At 42.2% G+C, this 24905-nt stretch overlaps 2 protein-coding genes across 12 annotated transcripts in view; one reads left to right on the top strand and one right to left on the bottom strand.

The window, feature by feature from the left end:
- Positions 1–24905, bottom strand: part of ADPRM (ADP-ribose/CDP-alcohol diphosphatase, manganese dependent) — a 381091-nt gene that overhangs the window by 345903 nt on the left and 10283 nt on the right. The window contains exon 4 of one of the 8 annotated variants that reach the window (XM_004326468.4): positions 18580–24377. The exons of the other annotated variants lie outside the window; for them this stretch is intronic. Within the exon in view, the coding sequence (XP_004326516.1) occupies positions 24067–24377 (311 nt within the window). The 3' untranslated portion in view covers positions 18580–24066. Of the gene's footprint in view, positions 1–18579; positions 24378–24905 lie in introns of those variants that run through there. 8 annotated transcript variants of the gene reach the window in all.
- Positions 5519–23112, top strand: TMEM220 (transmembrane protein 220). Of its 4 annotated transcripts, XM_019944148.3 has the most exons (6): positions 5551–5981; positions 6676–6705; positions 10210–10270; positions 12151–12274; positions 13590–13649; positions 20088–23112. In XM_019944148.3, the coding sequence occupies exons 1-6, from the start codon at positions 5616–5618 to the stop codon at positions 20221–20223; spliced, it is 777 nt and encodes a 258-aa protein (XP_019799707.1). In that variant the 5' UTR covers positions 5551–5615; the 3' UTR covers positions 20224–23112. The 4 variants fall into 4 exon arrangements, with proteins under 4 accessions (XP_073653442.1, XP_033703886.1, XP_073653441.1 ...); XM_033847995.2 differs by lacking the exon at positions 6676–6705 and having other exon boundaries at positions 5542–5981; XM_073797340.1 differs by lacking the exon at positions 13590–13649 and having other exon boundaries at positions 5543–5981.

Consider the following 24905-nt stretch of genomic DNA (forward strand, 5'->3'; position numbering starts at 1 on the left):
AGTCACATTGGGGGTTAGAGCTTCAATACATGAAGCGGGGGGGGGGGGGGGGGGGGGGGGGGGGGGGGGGCAATTCAGTTCACAGCAGGGTGGGTGCCGGGAAACCAGTCAGGAGGTTAGGGAGGAAATGCCATCGGCTTGGACTAGCTGTTGGCAATGAAGGTGAAGGGACCCTGGACAGAAGAGTCTATCAGAACCAGTGGTGGATCAAATGAGGAGGGAGGGGAAGGAAGGTGTCAAGGGTAACTCCTAGGTTCCTGTGGGTGCAGTGAGCTGAATGGTGGCCCCCAAAAAGGCCCATCCACGTTCCACCCCCTGGAGTCTGTGGATGTGACTTTTTAGAAAAAGGGTCCTGCAGATATAACTGAAGATCTCGAGATGAGATGATCCTGCGTTCCCCAGGTGAGCCCAAGTCCAAGGACAAGTCTCCTTATAAGAGACAGAGGGGAGAAGACAGACACCGAGAAGGCAAGGTAAAGGGGCAGAGCCTGGAGTAAAGTGGCCACAAGGGGCCCCCAAAGCTGGAAGAGGCAAGAAATGACACACTCCCTGCTGACACCTCGATTTTGAACTTCTGATCTCCAGAACTGTGAGAGAATAAATGTCTGTGGTGTTAAGCCACCAGTTTGGTGATCATTTGCTAAGGCAGCCGTATGCAAGAAACGCAGAGAGTCACTGAAAAGGGGACAATGCCACTCGTGGAGGGAGGGAAGCCTGAGGGGTGGGCCCTGTGAGATAGAGGAAGAGGACGAGTTTAGGGTCAGAAATGCACAATTTGTGGTGACTGTTAAGATGTTGAAAGGGCAGCAGCCGGGCTCACGGTAAATACTCAATAATTGATAGCTATTGTCATTATTATTTACTTTTGGAACGCTCCAATATTAGAAGCGATGGCTCTCTTTAAGCATATCTGATTTTCCTGGAATCCTGGGATGGCAAACAGTTTGAAGCTCTGCCAGGACACAGCAAAGCTCAGCTCCAGGTCAGCAACACCCCTGCTGGGACCCACGTTATTTCCTGGTACAAAGTTCTGTTTGTACCTCTTCACCTCAGGCTGATACCAACATCATACCCACCCAGAAAGGCTACATCACAGCCACGCAGGTGGAGCCAAGGGGAGCACGGCCGGCCCACTGTGCCCTCCTCCCGGCAGTTGTTGGAAGCAGAAGCCCGCCACCTTGTGGACACCCACAGTTCTCAGCCCGGTCCAAACTCAGAGAGTCAGGATTGGAGAAGAAGGGGGCTGCAAAGACACTCACCTTTTCCTACCTCCGAATACAGCTTCATCTAATCAGCCTCTAAAAGTCAAGGTTTGGGTGGAAAATCCCTCTGGTCTTGAAAATAGCTAAGAGATAAGCAAGCTGGCATCAAAGCAGGCCCTGAAGGACTGCCCCTCCAGCCTGTGTCTATGGATGACCCCTCAAAGCCTCCCTCTCCCAGCTCTAGTTAGGAGCAACTACTCAGTGAAATGCTTCTCCCTCACGGGTGGGAGAGCTTTGGGCCTACCTTGCTCGCTGCTTCCATGAACCCATAGAACCCAATTCTGACTGGCAGGTCAGAGAGCTGGGGTCTTTCTCAACCAGTGTATTTAAAAGCTAGTCTATGCCTCAGTTTCTTCATCCATTCATTCATCCATCCATTTCTTCATCAATTCAATATCTACCTAATTGACCTGTTGTGGACATGAAATGAGTTAATCTAGACAAAGTGCTTAGACTATTGCCTAACCCAGCAGGCCCAATACCTGTTAACTAGTACACACTCCCCACTCCCATCAAACCCAACTTTCAGCAATATTCTTACAATGCCTCAAGGCATCCCCACTCACTGTTGGATACCATTGATATCCAGGTATGCCAGGTACTGTGGGAGGGGAATAAAAGTAGGTAAGTTATAGTCCTTTTCTCCTGCCATTTGTGGGACAGTCCAGGAGTGTGGACAACACACGTATACACGTAACAATCAGTGCAAGGTAAAAACTAAGAAGTGCTATAAAAGCAACAAAAGCGAAGTGTAAAGAGAAGCAGGAGAGGAGGACTCTCATCCCCACATGGGGAGATAAACTGCTAACAAGCCCTGACCTTCCAGGGAAACCGCACGGAGCCAGGGAAACAGGGAGGAGGGGTCCCTACACGGGCAGGTGCCAAGGTGAGTCCACCTCCTCCTGCAGCCAGTCCTCAGCCATGAGGCCCAAACTCTTAACTATGTCCCCGCACCCAGCCCTGTGGTTCTACCCCATCGAGGTGGCTCATCCGTGCTGCATGGCGTCTTTCCTGGTCTCCTGCAGGGACCTCAGAGCCAAGCCCCCTGCTGCTCTGGGCTCTCCCAACACCAGGGATAAGCCAACCTCCCGAGGCGGCACCTCTCCAGCCTCCTCTGTGTCCACACATGCCCATGCCAGCCCTGGAGAGCTCAGGGCCAGTATCACCGCATTCACCCCTTCATCTTTCAGGCCACGCCCAAAAGTCATCTCCCCAGACAGTTTCTCGAAGCCCCTGATAGAGGTCCGATTCCCCTCGTTGACACATCTCCCCGAGCGGCCCTGGCTTTTCCTTCACAGCTCGAACTGCTGGGACCACCTGACTGTTTGGGTGATTCCTGTGAGGTCTGTAAGCTCTACAGAGCAAGGCCTGTATCTCTTCTGTTCACGGTGACGTAATCAGTTATCAGCTCAGTGCCTGAACGTAGTTAAGGCCTGTATAAATGTTCAGTGAACAGATGAAATAAATGACTCAATGAGTGCTTCACTCATTGAGGGACACAGTGATGAAGGGAAACACATGGAGGGTACCTTGAACCAGTACACATTCTCCTACTGGAGGTGTAAGGGGACGGCCAGGATTTCGAGGAACGTTGTTTGAGCCAGGTGTTTTTCAGTGTTAATCGATACGAGTAAACTTAGGGCTTTCATGATATGGTCTACGTTTTGCTAACAGGAGAAACCTGAGTCCTTCACGGAGACCAGATGGGTTTGGCAGAAGCAAATCAATCCCTGCCCTGGTGAGGTGCATGTCTGAGTTCAGAGACCTTAGGAGCAGCCGGTACAGCCCAGGCAGAGTCCCTCTGCTGTCCTGTTCCAAACCCCTCCCCACCCCAGCTCCTCCCCAACACAGAACCAGCAGACTATGCGAGGGGGAACCTTGCTGAGCCGGGTGGTGGACAGAGGGAGGTGGACGGGCAACATCGGGCACGGGGCGTGACTCTTATTCCAGCATCCCTGTCCCCAAACACATCATCTGGTGGCCATCACCAACACCCACGCTCAAGCAAGCACCTCTAGTTCCAAGTTCTCAGAGGACAGACGTCCGCATGCCACCCAGGCACTGTCGGGTTCTGGTGGAGAAGCGAGTCCCCCTTGCCTGGCGCCAGTGGCTCTGACTGCTCTCATGACGCTGCCACTGACCTGGCAGCCCGGGAGCAGCCTGGCAGGATGAAGGTCCCGCGTGCCGCCCTTTCGGCAGGGGGAGGCCAGCGTTGACAGGCCCCCGGTCCCTTCCAAACCTCCTCATCCCCGCAGCGTGTGACACCGCAGTTAAAAAGGGAAATGGAGTGAGCTCCCAAGCAGAGCTCTCTGGGATACTGGATTCACTTAAACTTATTTCTCACGACTTTTCAGGCTGAGCCTATGTTTGCAAAATCCAGACAAACATGCAGCGGGAGGATTTAGAGGATTTCAAGCAACGGCCCAACTACTGAATCGTGATTTTACAAGTCATCATTCTATGTCGTGAGTGACAGAAAGCGGACTCACACAGGCTTGTGTGTGAGGAAGGGGCTGAGATGGCTCACAAAGCTGCTGAAGGGTGGTGAGGCCGTGCCCAGCGGTCGGCGGGGCTGGACCCAGAGCCTCGCTCACGCCATGTTACCAGGTTCCTGCCTTCCTTCCCTCTGAGCTCTGCTTCCTCTACCTGAGCTCACCCTCCGAAAAAGCCTTCTCCTGGCAGCTCCAGCTTACATGCTACCAGTTCAACACCCTCAGCAAAAAGAAAGCTTCTCTTTAATGGTCCAGCTAGGGTTACCGGATTTAGCAAATCTTTAGGACACACTTATACTAAAAAATTATTCCTTGTTGATCTGAAGTTCAAATGTAACTAGGCTTCCTGTATTTTATCTGGCAACCCTCCCTCCAGCACAGGACTGAATCTGGGCAACCTGCATCACATATCATCCCAGACCCAATCGCTGTGGTCAGGAGGATGGGCTACGCCAACCGGCAGGCCACGGTCACCTGCCCATCTCTGGAAAGGCGCCAGCACGCCAGCCCTCCTGGTATACATGCCCTGACAGTGGGAGCTGGGTCCTTCCCCAGTAACTGGGATGCTGATCCTATAAGAAGGGGAATGAACCCTGCGCCAGCAAAAACAACACCTGTCCACACAGTGACCATGAATGCCCCAGACAACACTGAAAAATATAAACTGCAGGGGAGTTGCACAGCACACAAGTTTACAAAGCATTTTCACACCACTCTCTCCTTGCCACCCACACCTCCGTTTGGTTGGCAATGATCACTTCCTGTATTACTTTGCTAGGACTGCCATAACAAAGTACCACAGACTGGGGGACTGAAGCAACAAACACCTGTTTTCTGACCATAATTCTGGAGGATGGGAGGGCAAGATCAGGGCGTCAGCAGGGTTGGTGTCTCCTGAGGCCTCTCTCCTTGGCTTGCAGACGGTGGTCTTCTCGCTGTGTCCTCACGTGGTCTTTCCTCTGTATACGTCTGTGTGTAAATCTCTTCTCGGACACCAGTCATATTGGATAAGGGCCCACCCACATGACCCCATTTTAACTTAATTATCTCTTTAAAGACCCCATTTCCAAACTATCCCGGAGAGCGTACAGCAAGTCCCTTTCATGGTCCCTGCACCAAGCACGGGGCCAGGCATCCGGCAGACAACGTTCTTGAAATAAGCATTATTTGAAAGGAATGAAACAGAGAAAGAAAAAAAAAAATTCCTAAAGAGTTTTAGGAGATTTAGCGAAAAGGAGTGGAGCACAGGAGAACAGGCTCATGATTTGAAATGATAAAGACTCTTTAGAACAGCAAAAATGATGAGGCCTATGGATGTGTAAATGAGCCCCGGGAAGAAGTAATCAGAAGGGTAAATTACAAAACAGAAAAAGACCATAAAACAAGTGAGGAGAGAAAAGTGAATATTTCAAGTGTCTTTGGTTCATAAGAAATTCATGAGCAACGCGTGTGGAGAATTTGTTGGTTTTGGTGGTGAGAAAGAATTGTAAATATGTATAATATGTAAATACCTCTGATAATAAAAGCCCATGAAGATAAACTAGGCTGTCTTAAGAAAAGCTGTGAGCTGTATGAGATGCTAATGTAACTGTCGTCACTCTAAGAGATTACCATAATGCTTACAGGGCTTTGAAAGTTTCTGAGCTTTGGAAAGAAATGCATAAACACTTACCAGAAAGCGCGTACGCATACACACGCATGCATATACACACACACACACACACACACACACGCCTCTATATTTCTCTTTCCTTCTTTCCTCCCTCCTTCCCTCCCCTTTAATTTCCTCTGATTTTTTTTAAATGTGAAGAAGGCAGCTTTAGTGAAAACTGGCATTGGAGTTGCACCTTTTTGGGTTCAAATGCGACTTCCTGCCCCCAAGGACGAGCTGTGCGACGCTGAACCAGCCTCCCCGGCGCTCCGTCACTCACTCTCCGAGTCTGAGAAATGGGCAGATACCTACGCCTCTCTACGTTTGACGAGGAGCGAATGCGGGCCCACAGGAAGGCCCGACCGGCGCCCCTCCCACCCGGGCGCGCGCCGGCCAGTGGCCCCGGGACCGGACGACCGAGGGCCTTCCGGGGATCGGGCCGGGCGGAAGGAGGGGCCGCGGCGTGGACCGCGCCGCCCGACAATGGCGCCTGCGGCCGGGCGCGGGGCGCTGGGTCTGTGGCGCGCCTGCAACTGGCTCATGGGCGCCTTCTTCGCGCTGGCGGCCTTCGTGCAGGTCAGCGCCCCGGGCCGGGCGGCGGGCGGCGGGACCCCGGGCTCCGAGCTCCGCCCCAGGCCCCGTGCGGTGTAGGCCGAGCGGCCGGCGGGGTCGCAGGAGCCGGCCCTGTACGGGGAGGGCTGGAGCCAGGGTTGGTGATCCCGGAACCCGCACTCTGGCTCCAGCTGAGACAGGTGTGATCATATGGTCGCGTTTGCTCACATGCTGGAAGGAACTGGTTCGGCGCGTGTCCCTTTGCAGGGACCTGAGCAGAAGCGGCCCTGGCACCTTTCTAAAAACGCAGCCTGGGGGCGAGGCTGAACTCACGGCCTAGGAGAGGAAGCAGAGCAAAAACCCTTTGCAGCTAATTATCCTTCCAAGCCTGCTTTGGGGCCCCTTTGTGATAGCTTTCCTCATTCCTTGAGACTGGAGGGCGCTTAAGACACCCATTCTGGGCTTGGCTCGCCCTTTGTGGACCCCCTGTGCCCTTCTTTACAAATAGGTAGGTGTGGCTGTGTGTTCAAACCAGGTGCTGGGTTCAGCCAGAAGCCCCTTCCCCGTCACCATCGGCTACACGCTATGTCATACTCCTCCTTGTATCCTCGGTCCCTACTGCAGCGTTTAGAAAATGACTGAACTGAATAAAGAGCAGACCAAATGCTGGAATGGAACATGACAGCATGTCGCTAATGCTGACGTTTTGGCATTCCAGGTAAATGATCCAGATGCAGAAGTGTGGATGGTGAGTAGGAGCTGCCTTCCCACACCTGAAAGAATTGTGGGGCTGCGTGAAACACGCAGGTTTATCTATTTGCCCTCCTCCCTGCTTCGTCTACTTAAAAACTTAGAAATCAAATCCTTAGTAAGTGCTTTTTCCTAAAATATTAGGAGAAGGATCAGATTGAGTAGTCAGAATTTTCCAGATATAGAGGTGCCTTTCAGCAGTATTCCCTTTGAATAAAATGGGCCAACTGAGGACACTTTTCTGAAGACACAGAACAGACCTCTCAAGGTTAAGTGAACCAATCCTCATGAATTTATATCCAGAAACTCCAACAAACATTTGACGAGAAAATGGCAGGCTTGAGTTATGTGGTTCTGCTAATTCAGTGAGTTACATTCATAAAAAGTAATTAAAGCCCATAAAACCTACAGTATACATTGAACCAATGCTCTGATTGAATCATTTAGAGGAGGGGGAGTTCATTCCACACATTTTTGGAAATATCTAAATTTCGGTTCTTTCAATACAGATATACAATACTGTACAATATCACTGATGAGATGATTTTAGGCTTTGGAATAATGTTGACTGTGTATAGAGTAACAACAAGTGAAAGCATTTGGAATTATATATAATGTAATATATATTATATATATATGGTTATAAATATAACCACATTCTGATATTCTTACTCTCCAGATTCACATGCCCCTGACTCTTCCTCAGCACTATGATCCATGTCCTTAGTTCCAAATGCTATTTCTCCTGCAGTTCCAAATATCCAGCTTAATGCCGAAGTTCCAAACGACTGCTACATCTGTCCACCTGTACGTTACAGTGGCTCCTCAGATACAAACAAGGTCCTACCCAGCATCTTTCCCTCCAATGCCCACTCTTCCTTCTGACTCACCATTTCTGTTATCAGCAGTCATTCTGAGCCATCCTTGCTCAAAACCTCAGCCATCTCTAACATCTCTGTTTCTTACCACTGTCTTTGAGATCCCCTCAGAAAACAAAGAACAAAGCAATTCAACAAAAAACAATGTAGGTCTAATTGCTTATCTGTACGGTATCGGCACATTTTACCCTTCACCTCATGCTTGGATGATGTAATATGAATAATAATAAACACCAGGCCCCCAAAGACATCCTCCCTCACCCCCAGTTTAGCCCTCCATTCCTCCCACACGGACCCTTGTGGGTCCTTCCTAACTCTTCGAGCTGCCTCTAATATCTTCCATTCCTATAATACTCCCCATATATTGCTTCCTGCTTCAAAAACTTTTGTCATTTCCCAAAATGTCTAAGTTGAAACTCCCAACTTGGCATTCCAGGCCCACCACAATACGGCCCTAACCCACCTTCCCAACTTGGTCTGGGAAGCCCAGTCCACTTCTTGCCTTGCCCTGAGAATTCCTGTATGTCAGACTCTACTCAAGCTTCCAGGTCTATCTCAAATGCTATCTCACCTGCAAAATCTCTCTGCCTCTTTCCCATAAGTTCCAACCATCCTTCCTTTGAACCTTTACTGTACCACTAACTCATTCTGCTTTGCATTAGAGTTGGCTCTGTATATGCCAGCTCCCAGGGGTCAGAGGCCAGTTCCCTCTTCTTGCTGGTCCTTAGGGAACCTAGCATAGAACCTTTCTATGGCAGTTCTTTCCATACTGATTCTTGAGTGAATAAAACAATAAAGGCACAGATGAATCAATTATATGTTACCGGGCATTGGGGGCTGTACTGTACCTGACTGATTTCCATGTTCCCTACCACATCTTGCTTATGGAGGATACTTGTATCAGGATGCATACAGGAGCAAATAATAGAAAATCTGACTAGCATCAGGTTATAAAAATACAGACCATCTCACAAGAAGTCTAGAGGCAGGTGCTTAATGGTCAACAGTGTCATCAAGGACCTGGGCTTTCTGTCTTGCTTCTCTGCCAGTCCTCAATGGGTGGGTGATAAATCCTCTCATGTTTACAGAATGGCTGCTGCAGCTCCAAACATCTCATGCCCAGACAAGAGCATCCCAAGTAGGAAGAAACAAGGCAGGAGGCAAAACCAGTTTTCCTCCTGTGCTTTTCTCCCTTTCATCAGGGAGGAAATGTTTCCCAAGAAGCCCCTAACATGGCTTATGGTCTGGGATCCATTCTGCTTGGTGAGCACTCATACATAAGTGCTCAGACCCCTTAATCTATTAATCACAGATATCTGATACATTTGAATGCACATTTAAAAATCTCTGCCAAACATTTCTTATGGAGAGCACAATTAAATACTGCATGATGTGTATGTGTTTAACTTCTGTCTGTCTCGATGTCTCTGTTTCTCTCTCCCTCAGTAGCTAAGTCATGTAGTTCTTCACTAGGGGGAAACTAACCCCTTACTGCTCTAAAAGTGGCCCTTGGAACAACAGCCCCAGTATCCCCTGGGTGCTTGTTAGAAAAGCAGAATCTAGGGCCCTACCCCAGACCTCTGGGATCAGATCTGCATTTTAGTAAGATCTTCAGGTAATTCATATGCACACTAAAGTTTGGTCTAACCCTCGGCAGTGTGACTGTCCTTGCAAATGCTGATACTGGCTGATATTCTAGTCATCATTTGGGATGGAGTAGGAAGGATGAACATGGTCTGTAATCCAGATGCTTTCTCTCCCCAGGGTCAAGACAGACATGTTTTCATAGTGACAGCAAATCACTTAAAATGTTCAGCTCTGACAACTTCCTTATAAACTAAAGGTTTCTAACTAAGCATCACAGTTGATGTTAAGCAGCTACATCTCTGGGGAGGCCCCACGCTTCTTATAAACCTACCACCCCCTACTTGCCCTCTGCCCACACCACACAATAGGTTTTTCCAGAATCTGCCTGCTTGCCGTGAACGAGGCTTGAAAATAGGGCCTCTTCGGGGCCAGCCTTCCCAACTCCAAAGCAACTTACAACAGTTTCCAAAATGAAGGGCCTGATCTTATTGGGCACATCTGATCTGTACACTGTCATAACCTTTATGTGGTCTCACTCGCAGAGATGGAATATGGGGCTGGATGGTCCATGGAGCTAGACCCAGCAGGGCCATGTGGCTAATTATGGCTGCCCCTGCCCTGCTTTTCTAAGAGCATTTTTTGAAAAGTAGGGAAAGGCCATTTAGGCATGGATGTTGCTTGCGAGAGATTAGGAGGTCACTGTGTCTTGAGACCAAAACTCTGCTCAATGCTAGAGCTTGAAGATGGAGAAGTCTTTCCTAGAATAGCCTACAGTCTAGGAGGAAGGCAGATAGAATTACAGCCTGACACGGTAAATGCCATAAGGCAGAGGTCACCACTTCCTCAGCTGCTACTGAAAGCTAGAGGTAAGTCACGGAGTGTGGTGGCCACTGCTGTCATCTTTCTTTACTCCCTACACATCTCTGAACACCTCCTATACTGGGCATCCTTCTTTCTTTTTTTTTTTTCTTTTTTTTTTTTTTCTCTTTTTGGGCATCCTTCTTAACCCATATAATTTCCTCTTTTTCTGCTAACAGGTTGTGTATACAGTTCCTGCCGGTCTGACCCTGCTTGTTGGACTTAACCCTCTTGTCACAGGTATGAACCTTGGATTCTGAATGGAGATACAGCAAATCTGATTTCCTTTCAATGACGACAGTCTATCTGCCAACGCCCAGGAGAAAACTGGAGCTCTCCACGTCTCTCTTCTCCCTTCTGATCATAAGAGGAGGCGAATGCCAATCTAGATCGTCCTCACCCATCTTCAGGAAAACTTGATAAGGCCGTGCCATACTAAGACAGTCTTTATCAATTTGGAACCCAGGATCTCATACTGATGCGGTACAGCAGTTATGCCGTTTAGCCCCTGAGAGAGAAGGGCTTCAGTCACCGCGTTGACTTCTTAAGCCACCAAGCTAATGGAAGATGGGCAACAATCAAACTGCTAACCTTGTCTCCATACTTAGTGGTGCATCATTGTCTATTATGCATTTACTCTATACAGTTCTTCTCCCAGTACCACTCCCATTAGTCATTTTCTGATTTTGAATTCATTTAACGCCTATGGATCTGAACTGCTACTTTTGTAGAGAAACTGTCTATAACAAATCTTTAGATTTTTCACTGATACATGTTGCTCTCTCTAATCTCCTTACGTACCATCACAGTAACTCCAGCAATTTCTTGCACACTTTTATATATGTTTCCTCCATCTAGGCTGTAAGCCCCTTGAAAGGATCATGGCTAACCCATCTTTGCCCAAGTCTAGCTTAAACATGGCCAGGAATATGGCAGGTACCTAATGTTTGTTGAGTCAGTGAATGGCTCTAACACAGAGGCTTTATCATATGTTTGTTTTGTAACCTGCTCCTTGGATTCCTTACATGTATATCCCAGGTGAGTATACATATAAAAAATTCACTTAAAATAGCGGTTTGTATTGCCCACAGGCCACCTACCTCAGTTAGGGGCAAAATGTAGCTGCTTCACCTTTTATGGCCCTAAAAACTCAGTAAACCTTAGTTAGACAGTTTCATTCTATGAAACAGTGTCTTAGAGCAGAAAAAAAATTTTTTTTACATTGTTTACTAACATTCTCTTATTAATGGGGAATGTTAGTCCGGCAGGTTATTTGTCACTTTCTTTAAATCAGCTTCTACTAGTGGGGCTTGAAAATTCTCAGGGCCTTAGAATAAAGACTAATGATTCCCACCTGGGTGGGGAAAACTCCCATCCCCCAGATGCTCGGGCTCCTTGTACAAGGCCCCTAGATCTCTGTTTACATCTTCAAGGTGTATCAGTTAGGACTCCATTAGTTGCAAGCAAGGAACAAACAACTCAAATGGCCTATAAGATGAAGGGAGATGTACTGGGATCCTTTACTGAAAAGGCTGGGATGGTGCTGGCTTCAGGCACTGGTGGCAGCTCAGAACTTAAATTTGTCTGCAGTCTTAGTTCCACATCTACTGCACTTCAGCCCTGGGCTCCACATGGTAGCCCTGCCACACAAAGGTCACAGCTTCACCATGCTGGGTCCAACAGAATCTAGAAGCCACTTCCCTGATAGCTCCACAAACGCTCAGAATGGAGTTGTTGGCCCTGATTCGTTATCTGTTCATCCTGAGACAAATCACTGTCACTGAGGGGATGGAATACATTGATTGACCTCACTAAGGTCCAGTTGTCTGGGACACATAGACCAGGAGTGTGGGAAGGGTGGATCCCCAGAAAAAATAAGGGTCGTCATCATAGGAAGGGGAGATGCTGGACAATCAAAATAATAAATGTCCACTTAAGTTTATAAATACTGTTTTAACCTCTGTTTTAACCTTTTGATTTGAGGGCAAATTGAAACAAAAAAACGCCAGCCTTTTCTGAATGCTTTACTTGAAGGCAGATTATGGCAAAACAATACAAAGAGACCATTTTTCTCTGGGACGTGATTCCACGATTAACAGCACCAGGATATCTGTTTTTAGGTAACTTTATTTGGAAGAGTGTCTCTGCAATACACATATTCTTCTGTATCGTGTGGGCTGTTGGCTTGGCGTACAACCTCTTGCTTCATACAAAACAGAACATCTTGCATGAGGAAGAAGGCAGGTGAGCAGTGATTTTTTGCTCTTTGGAAGGGGTGGGGAAGAACTGAGAAATCTGTTCCTTTATGACACCTTATCTGTGCATGACGATGATTTAATTCCCCCAACACCATAAGGAGCAGGGAAGATATTATCTCCTTTATAAGCTGAAGAAACTGAGGAAATGATAGAGCCAGCATTCAAAGCCAGCACTGCCTACCAAACCTGTGATCACTGCTACACGTTGCATTATATTATCGTCGGGCAGTTGGACCCTGACCCCCTTGTAACGAGCAAGGATCGCGTACAGTAACATTCAGTCCAGTCTAATGAGGTGAAAACTCCATCAGCCTTTGGATTCAGTCCTGGTTCAAGCCAGAATCTCATTTACACGTGTGATCAGCCCCATCAGAGGTCAGCCTCTGCCAGCCTTGCCCTTATATATCTCATGTCCTCTCCTCCTTTTGTCACCACCATTGGCTCTTGTTTTATCACCTCCTCCTTTGCTTCCTCCCACCCTTGACTCCCTGGTCTCACGAATAGCCCCCCTCCTTTCCTTTCTATCCCACTGGTAACATCTGCCAACACCAAAATTGAGAGACCTGTAGCTTAAGTCCCACTGGTGAGGTGCTGCTACATTATAGGCCCTAATCTTTGGAAAACTACATCAGGTTGGGTCAGTTGATGGGAATGTGGACCAAATGGTTTCAATCACCTCCACCAACCTGAAGCCCATGAGGCACAGTGAAATCCAAGTGGGGGCTTCTGGTGGTATTTGGACAAATACTATTATTTTCTACGCTATGTAAAAGATACAACCTTTTAACACATATTTCTAGAAGCATATACCCACCCCAAAATCATTAGACTCACACTACAAGTCATTCCACTCCACTAAGACGTGACCCAGTCTCCTGCAATCTGTGCTTAAATTACTGATTTGAGCTCAACCTGCCTAACAGTGACCCCTCTAACACAATGTGAAAAGAGTGCCTGATCAAATCTGGGATTGTCTTCTTGGTTGTGGTATTCCTCCCCGTGACATGAAGTAAGTGATTTATATATGTTTTTGTTTGTTTTTTGTTGTTGTTTCTCTGTTCACCTATAAATTGGGGAACAGTCATGAAGTTCTTATCTGCCTCATAAGATGAAATTTATTTTCATATAGGGCTTTAAAAGGTCTGAAAAAAGTAATTTATGAGTCATGGTTAGACGTGAAAATATTTTGTACATGCTATATATCTTGGAGGAAGTCATCAGACAGTCAGCAGAATCAAGTGTCAGGGAGAAAATGACACTTTGCAGCCACTTCAAAATATGAAATCTATGCTATTTTATAGGGAGCTCTTTGGTCTGGTGATTATCACAGCATGGCTGAGCCTGTGCCACAGCTCATCAAAGTAAGTTTTCAACTCAACTGTTAAAATCAGATGCGTTTAAGGTTGGTCAGATCAAGTAGGTAAGTGAGAATATTGACACAACTGGAAACAGGAATCTTTTGAGAGAAATCTTTCCTTTTCGCAAGGGAAGCTAACAAGAGTTGGTTCAGTGTTTCATGATCATTCATACTTTTATGAATACCACAGTTTCCTGTGTCATCACAGGTAGTTGCCAGTCTATTCTCCAGAGAGAAGGAAAGTGATCTGAAAAGGATCCTTGGATATTTAGGAAAAAGTGAATAGCAAACAAAATATAAAACTGTGGGTACATGTAAGTGAATATTAACTTTATAAAACAATAATAGAAAAAAAAATACATGACAACCGTAGCATATAAGCTGGAAGGGTATAAATGGGGCTAAAGTGCTCTAAGGTCCTTGAATTATCTGGGAAGGGTAAAAGTATCAATTTATATTAGATTTTGATAAGTCAAGGATTCATGTGGTAATCCTTAGGGTAACCACTGAAAGAAAAGGAGTACAGAAGGCAGGAAAGGAGAAGAGAAAAAGAACAGATGGGGAAAATAAGAAGCAGATGTTAAGACAGAGAATTAAACTCAAATATATGAGAAACTACATTAAATGTAATTGTTCCAAATATTCCAATAAAGATTTTCAAAATGGATAAAAGATTAAAAACTAAACACTGCTTACAAAAGAGAACACAAATATACAGAAACACTGAAAGTCAAAAGATAGAAAAAACATACTATACAAGCACCAATAAAACGGAAGCCAGTATAGATAGTTTAATTTTAAAAAGTAGATTTTAAGGTCAGCATTAGAAAAAAGGAGGACTTTTTGGCAATTAAAAAAAATTCTGCTTTAATTTTTTATTTTGAAATATTCAAACACATTCAAAAGCAGAGACTAATATAATGAATCAGATGTACTCATCACCCAGCTCCAACAACTATCATTATATATCCAATCTTGTATCATCTATCACTGTCCTAATTATTCTGAAATAAATCTCAAACAACATGTTGTTTTATGTTTTATATATTTCAGTATGTATCTCTAAAAGATAAGCACTTAAAAAATAACCACTCTACCATCATCACACACAAAAAGTAAAACAGTAATTCCTCAGTATTATGAGTTTTCCAGCCAATGTTTATATTTTCACAATTGTATTATAAATGCTTGTTCCTCTGTGCTTCATGTTTCCTATAAATTGGTGGTAAGATCTAGAAACTTGGCCAGATTCTGGTCGTCTTCTTCTTCTCCTCCTTCTCCTTCTTCTTCTTCTTACCATCATCATCACTAAGCAAGACCACTTCATGGGTGGTGTTATGTACTTCCATCATAATGTGCATAACACCTAGCTGTTTCTCTTTAATGTTAATATAAAATCTTTGATGATCACTGCCTAAATCCACTAATTCATTTGAGTTGCAAAATGGTCATAATCTAAGTATACCATTCCTTGATTATTATCTGGAAAACTTCCACTTATCAATTCTTGGACTACTCAGACACAGATCATAAGAGGAAAAGGAGTTGACTCTCTTAATTCACCAGTTTTCACAATAATGAGTTTTTCTTGCCTGGGCACCTTCCAAAAGTGACCAATAGTTTTGTTTATTTAATAATACCATTATAAAGTCATGGATTTCAAGATATTTGATGTTTCTCAGTCCATGGCAGTTGCTGAAACTGTCTCATCTTTGACCAGGGGCACTTATGCAGGTTGGCACCAGAACTCTGTTTGACACGACCCTAGTAAACGTTGATTGCTTCCTTGCTTTCTGGTATGACAAAATGTTCCAAGCTAAGATTATACATTTTATGCCCCAGACCTGGAATCAACCATTTTTCCAAAAAGCCCTCATTACTTTCAGTAGGTAATAATGGTATTTAGAGGTCACATTCTGGGCACAAATGGTGCTCACTGCTACTGGGTTGAGTTGGGTTCTTTCAGTGGGCAGAACTAGGAAAATTCACGTTATGTGTGCATAGGTATGTATATATATGTATGTGTGTCATAAATATATATATATATATACACATATGTATATGTGTGTGTATTACATATATAAAGAGATATATATATATTTTTTTACGTATATAGTTAAAGATAAAATCCCTTATGAGTTCATATCGATCCTAGAATTCAAATTCAGGAACACAAGTTTTCATCTGACCTTATCAGCAATCTTAAATCTGTATTTACTTTTAATCATGTCAAAAAATCTCTAGTCTCAGTGACCTCAACATAACTCATCTGACTCATCCCACAATACAAACACAATCTCAGAATAACAATATAATTACTGAAAATAGGTATTTTGTGTTGCTGTTTCTAGGGAACATCTCTCTAAGGGATGTACATTCAAATTACTTGGAATAGTAACTGTGTGCTAATCCCACCAAGTGAATAGACAGTTAAGTTCATTTATTTCATTTTACTTTCAATTTCTAGGGATACTTTATTAAAAATATATTAATTTTGTTTTATAATTATATAAAACATCTACGTGGTTCCAAAGTCAAATCTACAAGACAGAGTACCTTCAAAGAACTCTAACTTCTCTATCTCCCAACCCTATGTCCTCCCTTTCTCTATAGGTGAAACTTTTTTCAACTTTATGGTTCATCCTTCCATGGTTTCTATTTTTTTTTTTGCGGTACACGGGCCTCTCACTGTTGTGGCCTCTCCCGTTGCGGAGCACAGGCTCTGGACGCACAGGCTCAGAGGCCATGGCTCACGGGCCCAGCCGCTCCGCGGCATGCAGGATCCTCCCGGACCGGGGCACGAACCCGCGTCCCCTGCATCGGCAGGCGGACTCTCAACCACTGCACCACCAGGGAAGCCCCCTTCCATGGTTTCTTAATGGAGCAAATACGTACATTCATTGGTATTCCTGCTTGTCTTAGCTAAGTGGTAGCATATTATACACAACTGTATTCTTGATTTCCCCTTACTACATCCTGGAGATCACCCTGTGGTATATAAAGACTTTCCTTATTCTGCTGATAGGTCCACAGTATATTCATCCAGTCCTCTACTGTTGAGGTTGTATCCAATCTTTTGTGATTCAAAATAGTGCCAACAAAGTGTATTGTCAAATTTTTGAATTTTTACTAATTGGATAGTTGAGAAATGGGTAGTTTTCATTTGTATTTCTCTTATTAGGAGCAAAGGTAAGCATATTTTCATATGATTAAGAGCCATTTGCATTTTTTTTTTCTATAAATATTGGTTCATCTCTGAGAGTATAGGTTTAACCAATTTCTAAGGTTGTTGGTCTTCTCTACTTTTAGAAGCTCTTTACATACTAGGGCTATTAACCCTCTGTCTGTGATATAATCTGAAAAATTTATTTTGCAGTTTCTTATTGTCCTTTTACTTTGCTTATGCAAAGTACACTTTGCCATGAAAAAAAAAATTTTTTTTAATGTGACCAAATTTATCGGTCCATTCCCTTATTGCTTCTGGATCTGGAGTCATAGTTAGGTAAACTTTCCTTCCTCTCAGGTTGTAAGTAACTTACCTAAGTTTTCTTCTAATACATGTATGGTTTCATTTTTACATTTAAATCTTTGACCGATTTATCCTAGTGTAACAGCAAAAAGAACGGATCCAATATTATCTTTTTCCTTTTTGGCTCTCTGCTGATCTCAACACCACTTATTAAAAAGCATACATAACTAATAACATAGCCTCAAAATAGATAAAATAAAAATGGACAGAACGAAAAAGAAAAACTAAAAAATTGACAATCATTTTGGGAGACTTTAATACACTTCTTTCAGTTACTAACAGAACAAGAAGATTTAAAAAATCAATAAAGATATAGAAAATTTGAGCTACACAATAAGAAACTTGACCTAAAGGACATATATAGAATACCAGCACCAAGAATGGCAGAATCCACTTTTTTTTTCAAGTAAACGTTGAATATTTGCAAAAAGACTTTATGTTGAGCCATGAAATAAGTTCCAACAAATTTCAAAGAACTGAAATCTTATAGAGTACGTTCTTTGACCACAGTGCAACTAAGCTAGAAATCATTAACAAAAATAATAATCAGACAACCACTGTATGTTTGGAAATTAGGAAATGTATTTCCAAATAACATTTGGAACACATCACAATGAAAATTAGAAAATATTTTGAACTGAATGATAAGGAGACGACTACATATTAAAATTTGTGGGATGTGGGTAAAACGCATGCTTAGCATTATATACATATATTAAATATGTATATTTAATATACATATACATATATTATAGCATTAAATACATATATTAAAACAAAACAAAACAAAACAAAAACTAGGCAGGCTGAAAGTCAATGAGGTAAGCTTCGAAGAAGTCAGGAACTCTCCAGTTCAAGAAGTTAGTAAAAGAACAGTAAAGTAAGCCCAAAAAAACAAGAAAATAAATATAAAAGCAGAAACCAATGAAAGGAAAAAATCAGCATTAAAAAATAAAGGAGTAAGAGGGACAAATATTCATTCTCTGAAATGATTAATAACACTGATGAACCCTGGCAAGGCTAAAAAGGGAAAAATAATTAAAGTGAGAGCAAGGAAAGGAAGGCACAAAAATAACTAATCTCGGATGAAAAAGACAAAGATATTTACCCATGTAACAGACACTGCAAAAATCATAAGAGGATATTATGAACAACTTTTTCCCAATAAATTTGAAAATGTAGATGAAATGGACAAATTCCTTGAAAGATACAATTTACCAGAACTGACACAAGAAGAAATACTCAGAACGGTCTCATAACTATTAAAGAAATTGAGGGTATAATATAAACTTTTCTTAAAAGAAAACTCTAGACCAAATGGCATAACTGCAGAATTCTACCTAACATTTAAGGAAGGAATAATGCCAACCTTCAACAGACTCTTCCAGAGAACAGAAAAAGAAGAAATATTTTCCAGTTTATTTTATGAGGGCAGAAAAATCTGGACACCAAAAGTTGACAAGAACATTACCCACCCCCCAACCAAAAAAAACGAAAGAAAAAGGAAGTTACACAGCAATCTCACTCATGACCACAGATGGAAAAACCCTAAACAAAATATTAGCAAAAAATAAAAAACATTAGCAAATCAAGTCCTGCAATTCATGACGACCCAGCCACCAAGTTGTGTTTATTCTAGGAATACAGTTAGTTTAACATTTGGAAACCAACCAGTGTTTTTCACTACATTAACAGAATGAAAGAAGAAAATAAACTATCTTCTCAGCCTATACAAAAAGAGCATTTGATAAAATTCAACATCCATTCATGATAAAAGCTCATAAAAATTGATTTAAAAAGGAACTTACCCTGTTAAAGGGTATCTATACCACAGCATGATACTTAATGGTGAGCAGCTGAAAACTTTTCCTCTGAGATCAGGAATGAGAAGTAGCCACTGTTGCCACTAGTTCTACTCAACACTGTTCTATCTCTTGTCCTAGCCAGTACAGTAAGGCGAGAAAAAGAAATAAAAGCCCCCAAGGATTGGAAAGGCAAAATTAAATTTTCCTTATTCACAGATGACAAAATCACATATGTAGAAAATTTCTAAACATCTAAAAAGTTATTCAAATAAGTGAGTTTAGCATGATGGCTGGATACTAGGTCAATATACTAAAATCAACTATTCTTATCAGCAAGTAACAGAAAATGATAAAAACAAAAAGTTATCATTTATAGCATCAAAAAATCAACTCCCCAGGAATAAATCTAGCAGAGATGTGCAAAATCTCTGCATACAAAACTATAAAACATTATGGGAGAAATTAAAGACCTCAATATTAAAATAAAGAACACCTAAATAATTATCCTATGGCAGTATAAGATAAACCCATACTGGAAAAATAAATGAATGAAACAACAGAATCTAGAAACAGATCCATATATATATATATGTATGTATGTATGTATGTATGTATATGGCCTTTACTTAGGACAATGGTGGCACTCCAGGGTAGCAAAGGAAGGCAATCTTTTCAATAAATAGTGCTGGAGCAATTGAATATCCATATGGAAAAAAGTGAAACAACCCCTACACCTTAAAACTTTCATAAAAATCAGTTCTAGGTGGATTATAGATCTAATGTGAAAAGCAAAACAATAAAACTTTTAGAGAAGATAATCTAGTATCCTTAAGACCTTGGGGAAGAAAAGTTTTCTTAAACAGGACACAAAAATCATTATGTAAATATCCATTTTAACATTGCTTTATCAGTGACCTTCAACTGAGGTCACTGAAATGCAGAATTATAAATGCAGAAATAAGAATTATATTTCAATTTAAAAAATTAAAAAGACCGTACAAAAATGTAATGATGTGTTTTAGTAAAATCAATCTTCATATTCGTTACCAAAGCAATTCATAATTTTTATTGGATTGTTATTTATAATAATTTTTGTGTGTCTTTATAGGAATCCAGTTGGTGGAAGAATTCAGTTGGCTATTGCTATCATAGTTGCTCTTTTCCCATTTATCTCATGGGTCTATGTATATATAAACAAGGAGATGCGGTCCTCCTGGCCAACTCACTGCAAGACAGTAATTTAAATGAAGAATCCTGTTCTTAAAATGAGAGTTTACAATTTTTTGTAAACATGATTGTAACATGCCAGTTTCCTAGAAATTTATTTCAGGTAATTTAATACTAGAGATGATTTTTTTACAAAATCCTAAGTTAGGCTGCCTACAACACAGGACTGGAAGGGACTAGTAAGAGAAGGAGTCTGACATTCTGTTGTGTCACAGTGTAGTGGAAAAGGCAAAACACAAAAGTTCAGAAATATGAATTTTAACTCAGCTACGTTACTATCCATGTGACTTGGGCAAATGTGTAAACCTCCCATGGATAATTCTTTATCTATAAAATAGGGTTACTACCAGACCTCCTACTTATTTATATAGTTGCAAGGTTTATAACCGAGATAATATGAGAGCATTCAAAATATAAAGAGCTGACAAAGGGCTGCACCTGATAAAATAGAGGGAAGCAGGGTTTGGATAATGATAGAAAGAGTTCAGGAGAGGGCTGTACCCCTGAACTAACCTCAGTATACTGAACTGGTACAGTGCTGTGAATTAAATGAGGACTCCAGATGAACCAAGTGAACAAGCATGTCTTGGAAAGAAAGTTAGCTAGAATAAAGGAATGTGGGACCAAAAAGAAGGAGAGAGAGAATATTAATTACACTTTAAATGAAAAATAAGACCAAAATCTAGACACATATTTTTAATGTCAAAAGTAGCCCTGTAGAGAAGACCATTTCAGAGCTGTGCAGTCTGGTGGCCACTAGCTGCATGTTGTATTGAGCGCTTGAAATGTACACTGAAGAAGTTTGAATTTTTTCATTTTTATTTAAAAACATCAATTCAGTTATGAGAAAACTTATAAGTGTGTTTGGAACACTTGTTTTAAGTATGTTTGGAACAACTTGGATATGTGAATCTACTTCTTCAGCTGCAAATTTTATATCTAAATACGGACCAAGTATTTCCAATGAAAATTTAGTGTCCAAATGGATGGATTATAAGTATAAAATGTACACTAGATTTCACAGACTTAGTATAAAAAAGAATGCAAAATATTTTTATATTGATTACATGTTAAAATAATATGTTAGATGTATTGGGGTAAATAAAATACATAATTAAAATTAATTTTATCTATTTCTATTTACTTTTTAAAATGTGACTGCTAAAATATTTCAAATTACTTATGTGGCTCACATTATATTTCTGTTGGTCGGTGCTGTCTTAGAGCATCTGGACGGCAACTCTTTTACATATGCTAGCATCAAACTCCATAGTGGAGACAGTTTCATGAGATTTAGGAAATATTTGACTCAAAAAGTATTAGTAGAGTGAAAATGAGTCTGGTAGTTTGCCTATTTTTATAGCCTTTAATACGATATTAAGTATTTTATAAATATTTGTTAAAGGAGATAGGCATGTTTTTTGTTTTACATAATGGCCACTGGATAGTCAGAAATTCTCTATCAAGATTTAGAGGGTAAAGAAAAAAAAATCTAGTTGATATTAAAGCAATTAAAGTAAAATTTATTTTAAGGGTCAGTGAAATACAAATAAAGGATTTCAGTTTTCTGGTATATTTATGGTTTTTATACCTCCGTTAGTATAACTATTAGTCAGACATGAAGAAACAGATTTATTTCCAACTTCTATATAGGACCTACCCATCCTCCAAGTAATGCCTGATTCTGTGCTTAAAAGACTGTAATGTTTCAATTTTTTTAAAGTAATGTTCGAAATACACTTTCATCATATTTGCATCTCCCATATAACACTATGAATTTTGTGAATATACACAGTTCCTTTCGTATCTCCAGAAGCATGTAAAAGGCAGTAACTTGGTAAAGTACTGCCTTTTGAACAGTATTACTGAAATTGCTTTTCAACTCTATTTTTCAATTGAATTTAAGTATTATTAGTAAGTTTAATAGTTCTATTGTCAAAATCTCTGTCCTCCCACCCTCACAATCTTTTTTCTCCCCATTGTCATTCTCCTATATCAGCGTCTCATTATCCACTGCCTGGAATTGACACAAATTTCCTTACACATTCCCCAGCTCAGACACCGGAGGGTTCCTCACTGCCTGACAAGTTTAGTTCTAACTCTGGCTCGTCACTCAGGGCTCTTCACCACGTAGCCCTAGCTTGTCCTTTCCCGCTTTACCGCCTGCCATCCCCCAGCGCTGTTTGGTGAATCCTCATAGCATTACTTGCAGTTCCTGAACTCAGCATATCCTATGATGCTACGCTGTTCTGTCTACATGAAATGCACCTGCACACCTATTTAAACCATTTTTTTTCCTTCTTCAAGTCATCCCTATTCCCTTCAAACAAAATTAAATCCCTCCTCCATGTTGCCACTGTCCTTTCTTCATACATTTGTATGCAGGGTTGTTTCTCTCTCTCACTTGTGGAAAGTCAGTGAAGGCAGGGAGTGCATTATAGTCACGTCAGTGGCTGAATAATGACCCTCAAAGGTATCCAGGTCCTAATCCCCAGAACCTTTGAATGTTACCTTACATCACAAAATAGACTTCCCAGATGTGATTAAGGATCTTGAGATGGGAAGATTATCCTGGATTATCTGGGTGGGCCCTCAATGTAATTACAATATAAGAGGGAGGCACAGGGATATTTGACTACAGACGGAAGGGGAGAAAGGCATTGTGACAACAAAGCAGCAAGAGACTGGAAAAAGCTGCATTGCTAGCTTTGCAGATGGAGGAAGGGGCCATAAGCCAAGACATGCAAGAGATGCAGCTCTAGAAGCTGGAAAAGGCAAGGAAACCGATTCTGCCTCCGAGAGAGCATGGCCCTGATAACACCTTGATCTCAGCCCAGTGACGACAATTTCAGACTTATGACCTCCAGAACTGTAAGAGAACAAATATATGTTGTTTAAGCCACCAAGTTTGTGGTAATTTGTTACAGCAGCCAGCGGAAACTGATACGCCTCTGCAGCCCCACAATGCTTCGGTACTCAGCAGACACACTTACGTTGACTAGTACTGGTTTTTTGTCTTCCTGTTTTTCAGGCCCTGAATCAAACTTTTTCTACACTTGAACAGTCCCCATTTGCCACTGAGTAAGTGTTTCTGCAAATAAGTCTTAGAATATATGACAGCTGAGTTAAACATGCCCCGTTTGTCTATAAAGGGAGTCAAGGGTAAATTCATCTACCTACGATAGTCTCCTATAGCACCAGCTGGGGGCCCAAACAGACATGCTGGCAGGCACACAGCTGCACTGGCACTCGGTCCTGATTTGGCTGCACTCACAAGAGGTTCACAAGGGAGACCACACATTCACCTGTGTGAATGGGGGTGCTATTCGTTCGCCTGTGAAGTAACTAGTGATGCTTTTGGCTTACGAAACAGGAGTATAAACCTATAAAAGTACAAATATGATGGGTACTCTGAGCATAAAATGTCTAAAGCTCATTCACACAACTGGGTAAATGGAAAAAGTTTACCTGAGCTTATTTTATTTCTTTTTTATTATGAATTTTAACTTACATAGCTAATACAGTGAATGAATACATTCTCCTTGTAAAAAGTAAAACAACCTCAGGTAAGGCTAAATAGAATCTGTTTGGAGCACTGTATCCCCCCACCTCAGTCTCCTCCCTGGTTTATTCATGCTACTTTCATTCATTTCCTTTCCAGTTTTCAACACGGGATATATTATCCAAAAATGACATTTCAGAATATCTTACGAGCTAACACACACTGAAGTCAGTTATGGCCATTTGTTATGCAAACAGAATACTAAACAATGAGACTCAGGATGTGGGGAGAGGAAGGCGAAACAAACCCACAAAGCCAAGTCAGTCTCTTTCTATAAAAGTAAACAAATAAAATCACACTAAAAATGGAGAGCTTTTTCCTTCTTGTAATTCATAATTCTGTCTGGAACTCTGCCCCTCCCTTTCAGCACCATTTTGTCAGGATAGACATGAACTGTGCCAAAGGCCTGGCTGTCTGGAGCCGTTTCAATAACCCCTTCTATGTTGACGTGGTGCACACCAAAAGGATCCTCAGAGTAGCCACCATCGTGAGTGTGACCGGCGAAGAAACACACCACACACTTGTGAGACCAAATGACTGCCAGGGCGTCTCTGTAATTCCAGGCCAGGCACACACTGTCAGAGGCCTCGGGATAAATGGGAAGATGGCCTGTTAGTTAAAGAGAAGAAGAGTTATGAGCCAATTAAGAAATACCTCTTTCACCAAAAAAAGGCTAAAAACTAGTACTCAGGATAAAGAAAATGTGTATTGCTACTCATATGGACCGAGACCAGAGAGAATCCACATACATGAAAAACTAGATAATCTAGAGCCACGTTTCTGGAGCATAAAGAAGGGCGAGACAGTTTGCATCCAAGGGGAGAGAGGCTGCTGTATACGCAGAAAGCCTGAGATCTGTGGCCTCCAAAGTCTCAAGATGCACAAACACCACCACGGGAGACTGAGGGCATCCCGGGCGGGGCGGTCCGTAAAGGCAGCCAGAGATCAGGCGGATGCTGCACTGGAATCCAGTCTCACTGACTTCCCTAAGAGTATGAGTGTTACACACACAGAAAGAGCTACTCCCAAGTAAAAGAACAGTTAAGGGATGGGCCAGTGGATTTTATATATATATGTCATTTATATAAACACTCAATGTTTTATAAAGAACTGACTTATGCTACTTGAAATACCTCC

The sequence above is a fragment of the Tursiops truncatus genome, chromosome 20 (assembly GCF_011762595.2).
Source record: "Tursiops truncatus isolate mTurTru1 chromosome 20, mTurTru1.mat.Y, whole genome shotgun sequence".
NCBI lineage: Eukaryota > Metazoa > Chordata > Mammalia > Artiodactyla > Delphinidae > Tursiops > Tursiops truncatus.

Coding starts and splice junctions, on each gene's coding strand:
- TMEM220 (XM_019944148.3), top strand. CDS start 5,616: ATGCGACTTCCTGCCCCCAAGGACGAGCTGTGCGACGCTGAACCAGCC. Junction 6,706..10,209: donor CAGATGCAGAAGTGTGGATG/GTGAGTAGGAGC, acceptor TTCTGCTAACAG/GTTGTGTATACAGTTCCTGC. Junction 12,275..13,589: donor TTGCATGAGGAAGAAGGCAG/GTGAGCAGTGAT, acceptor GCTATTTTATAG/GGAGCTCTTTGGTCTGGTGA.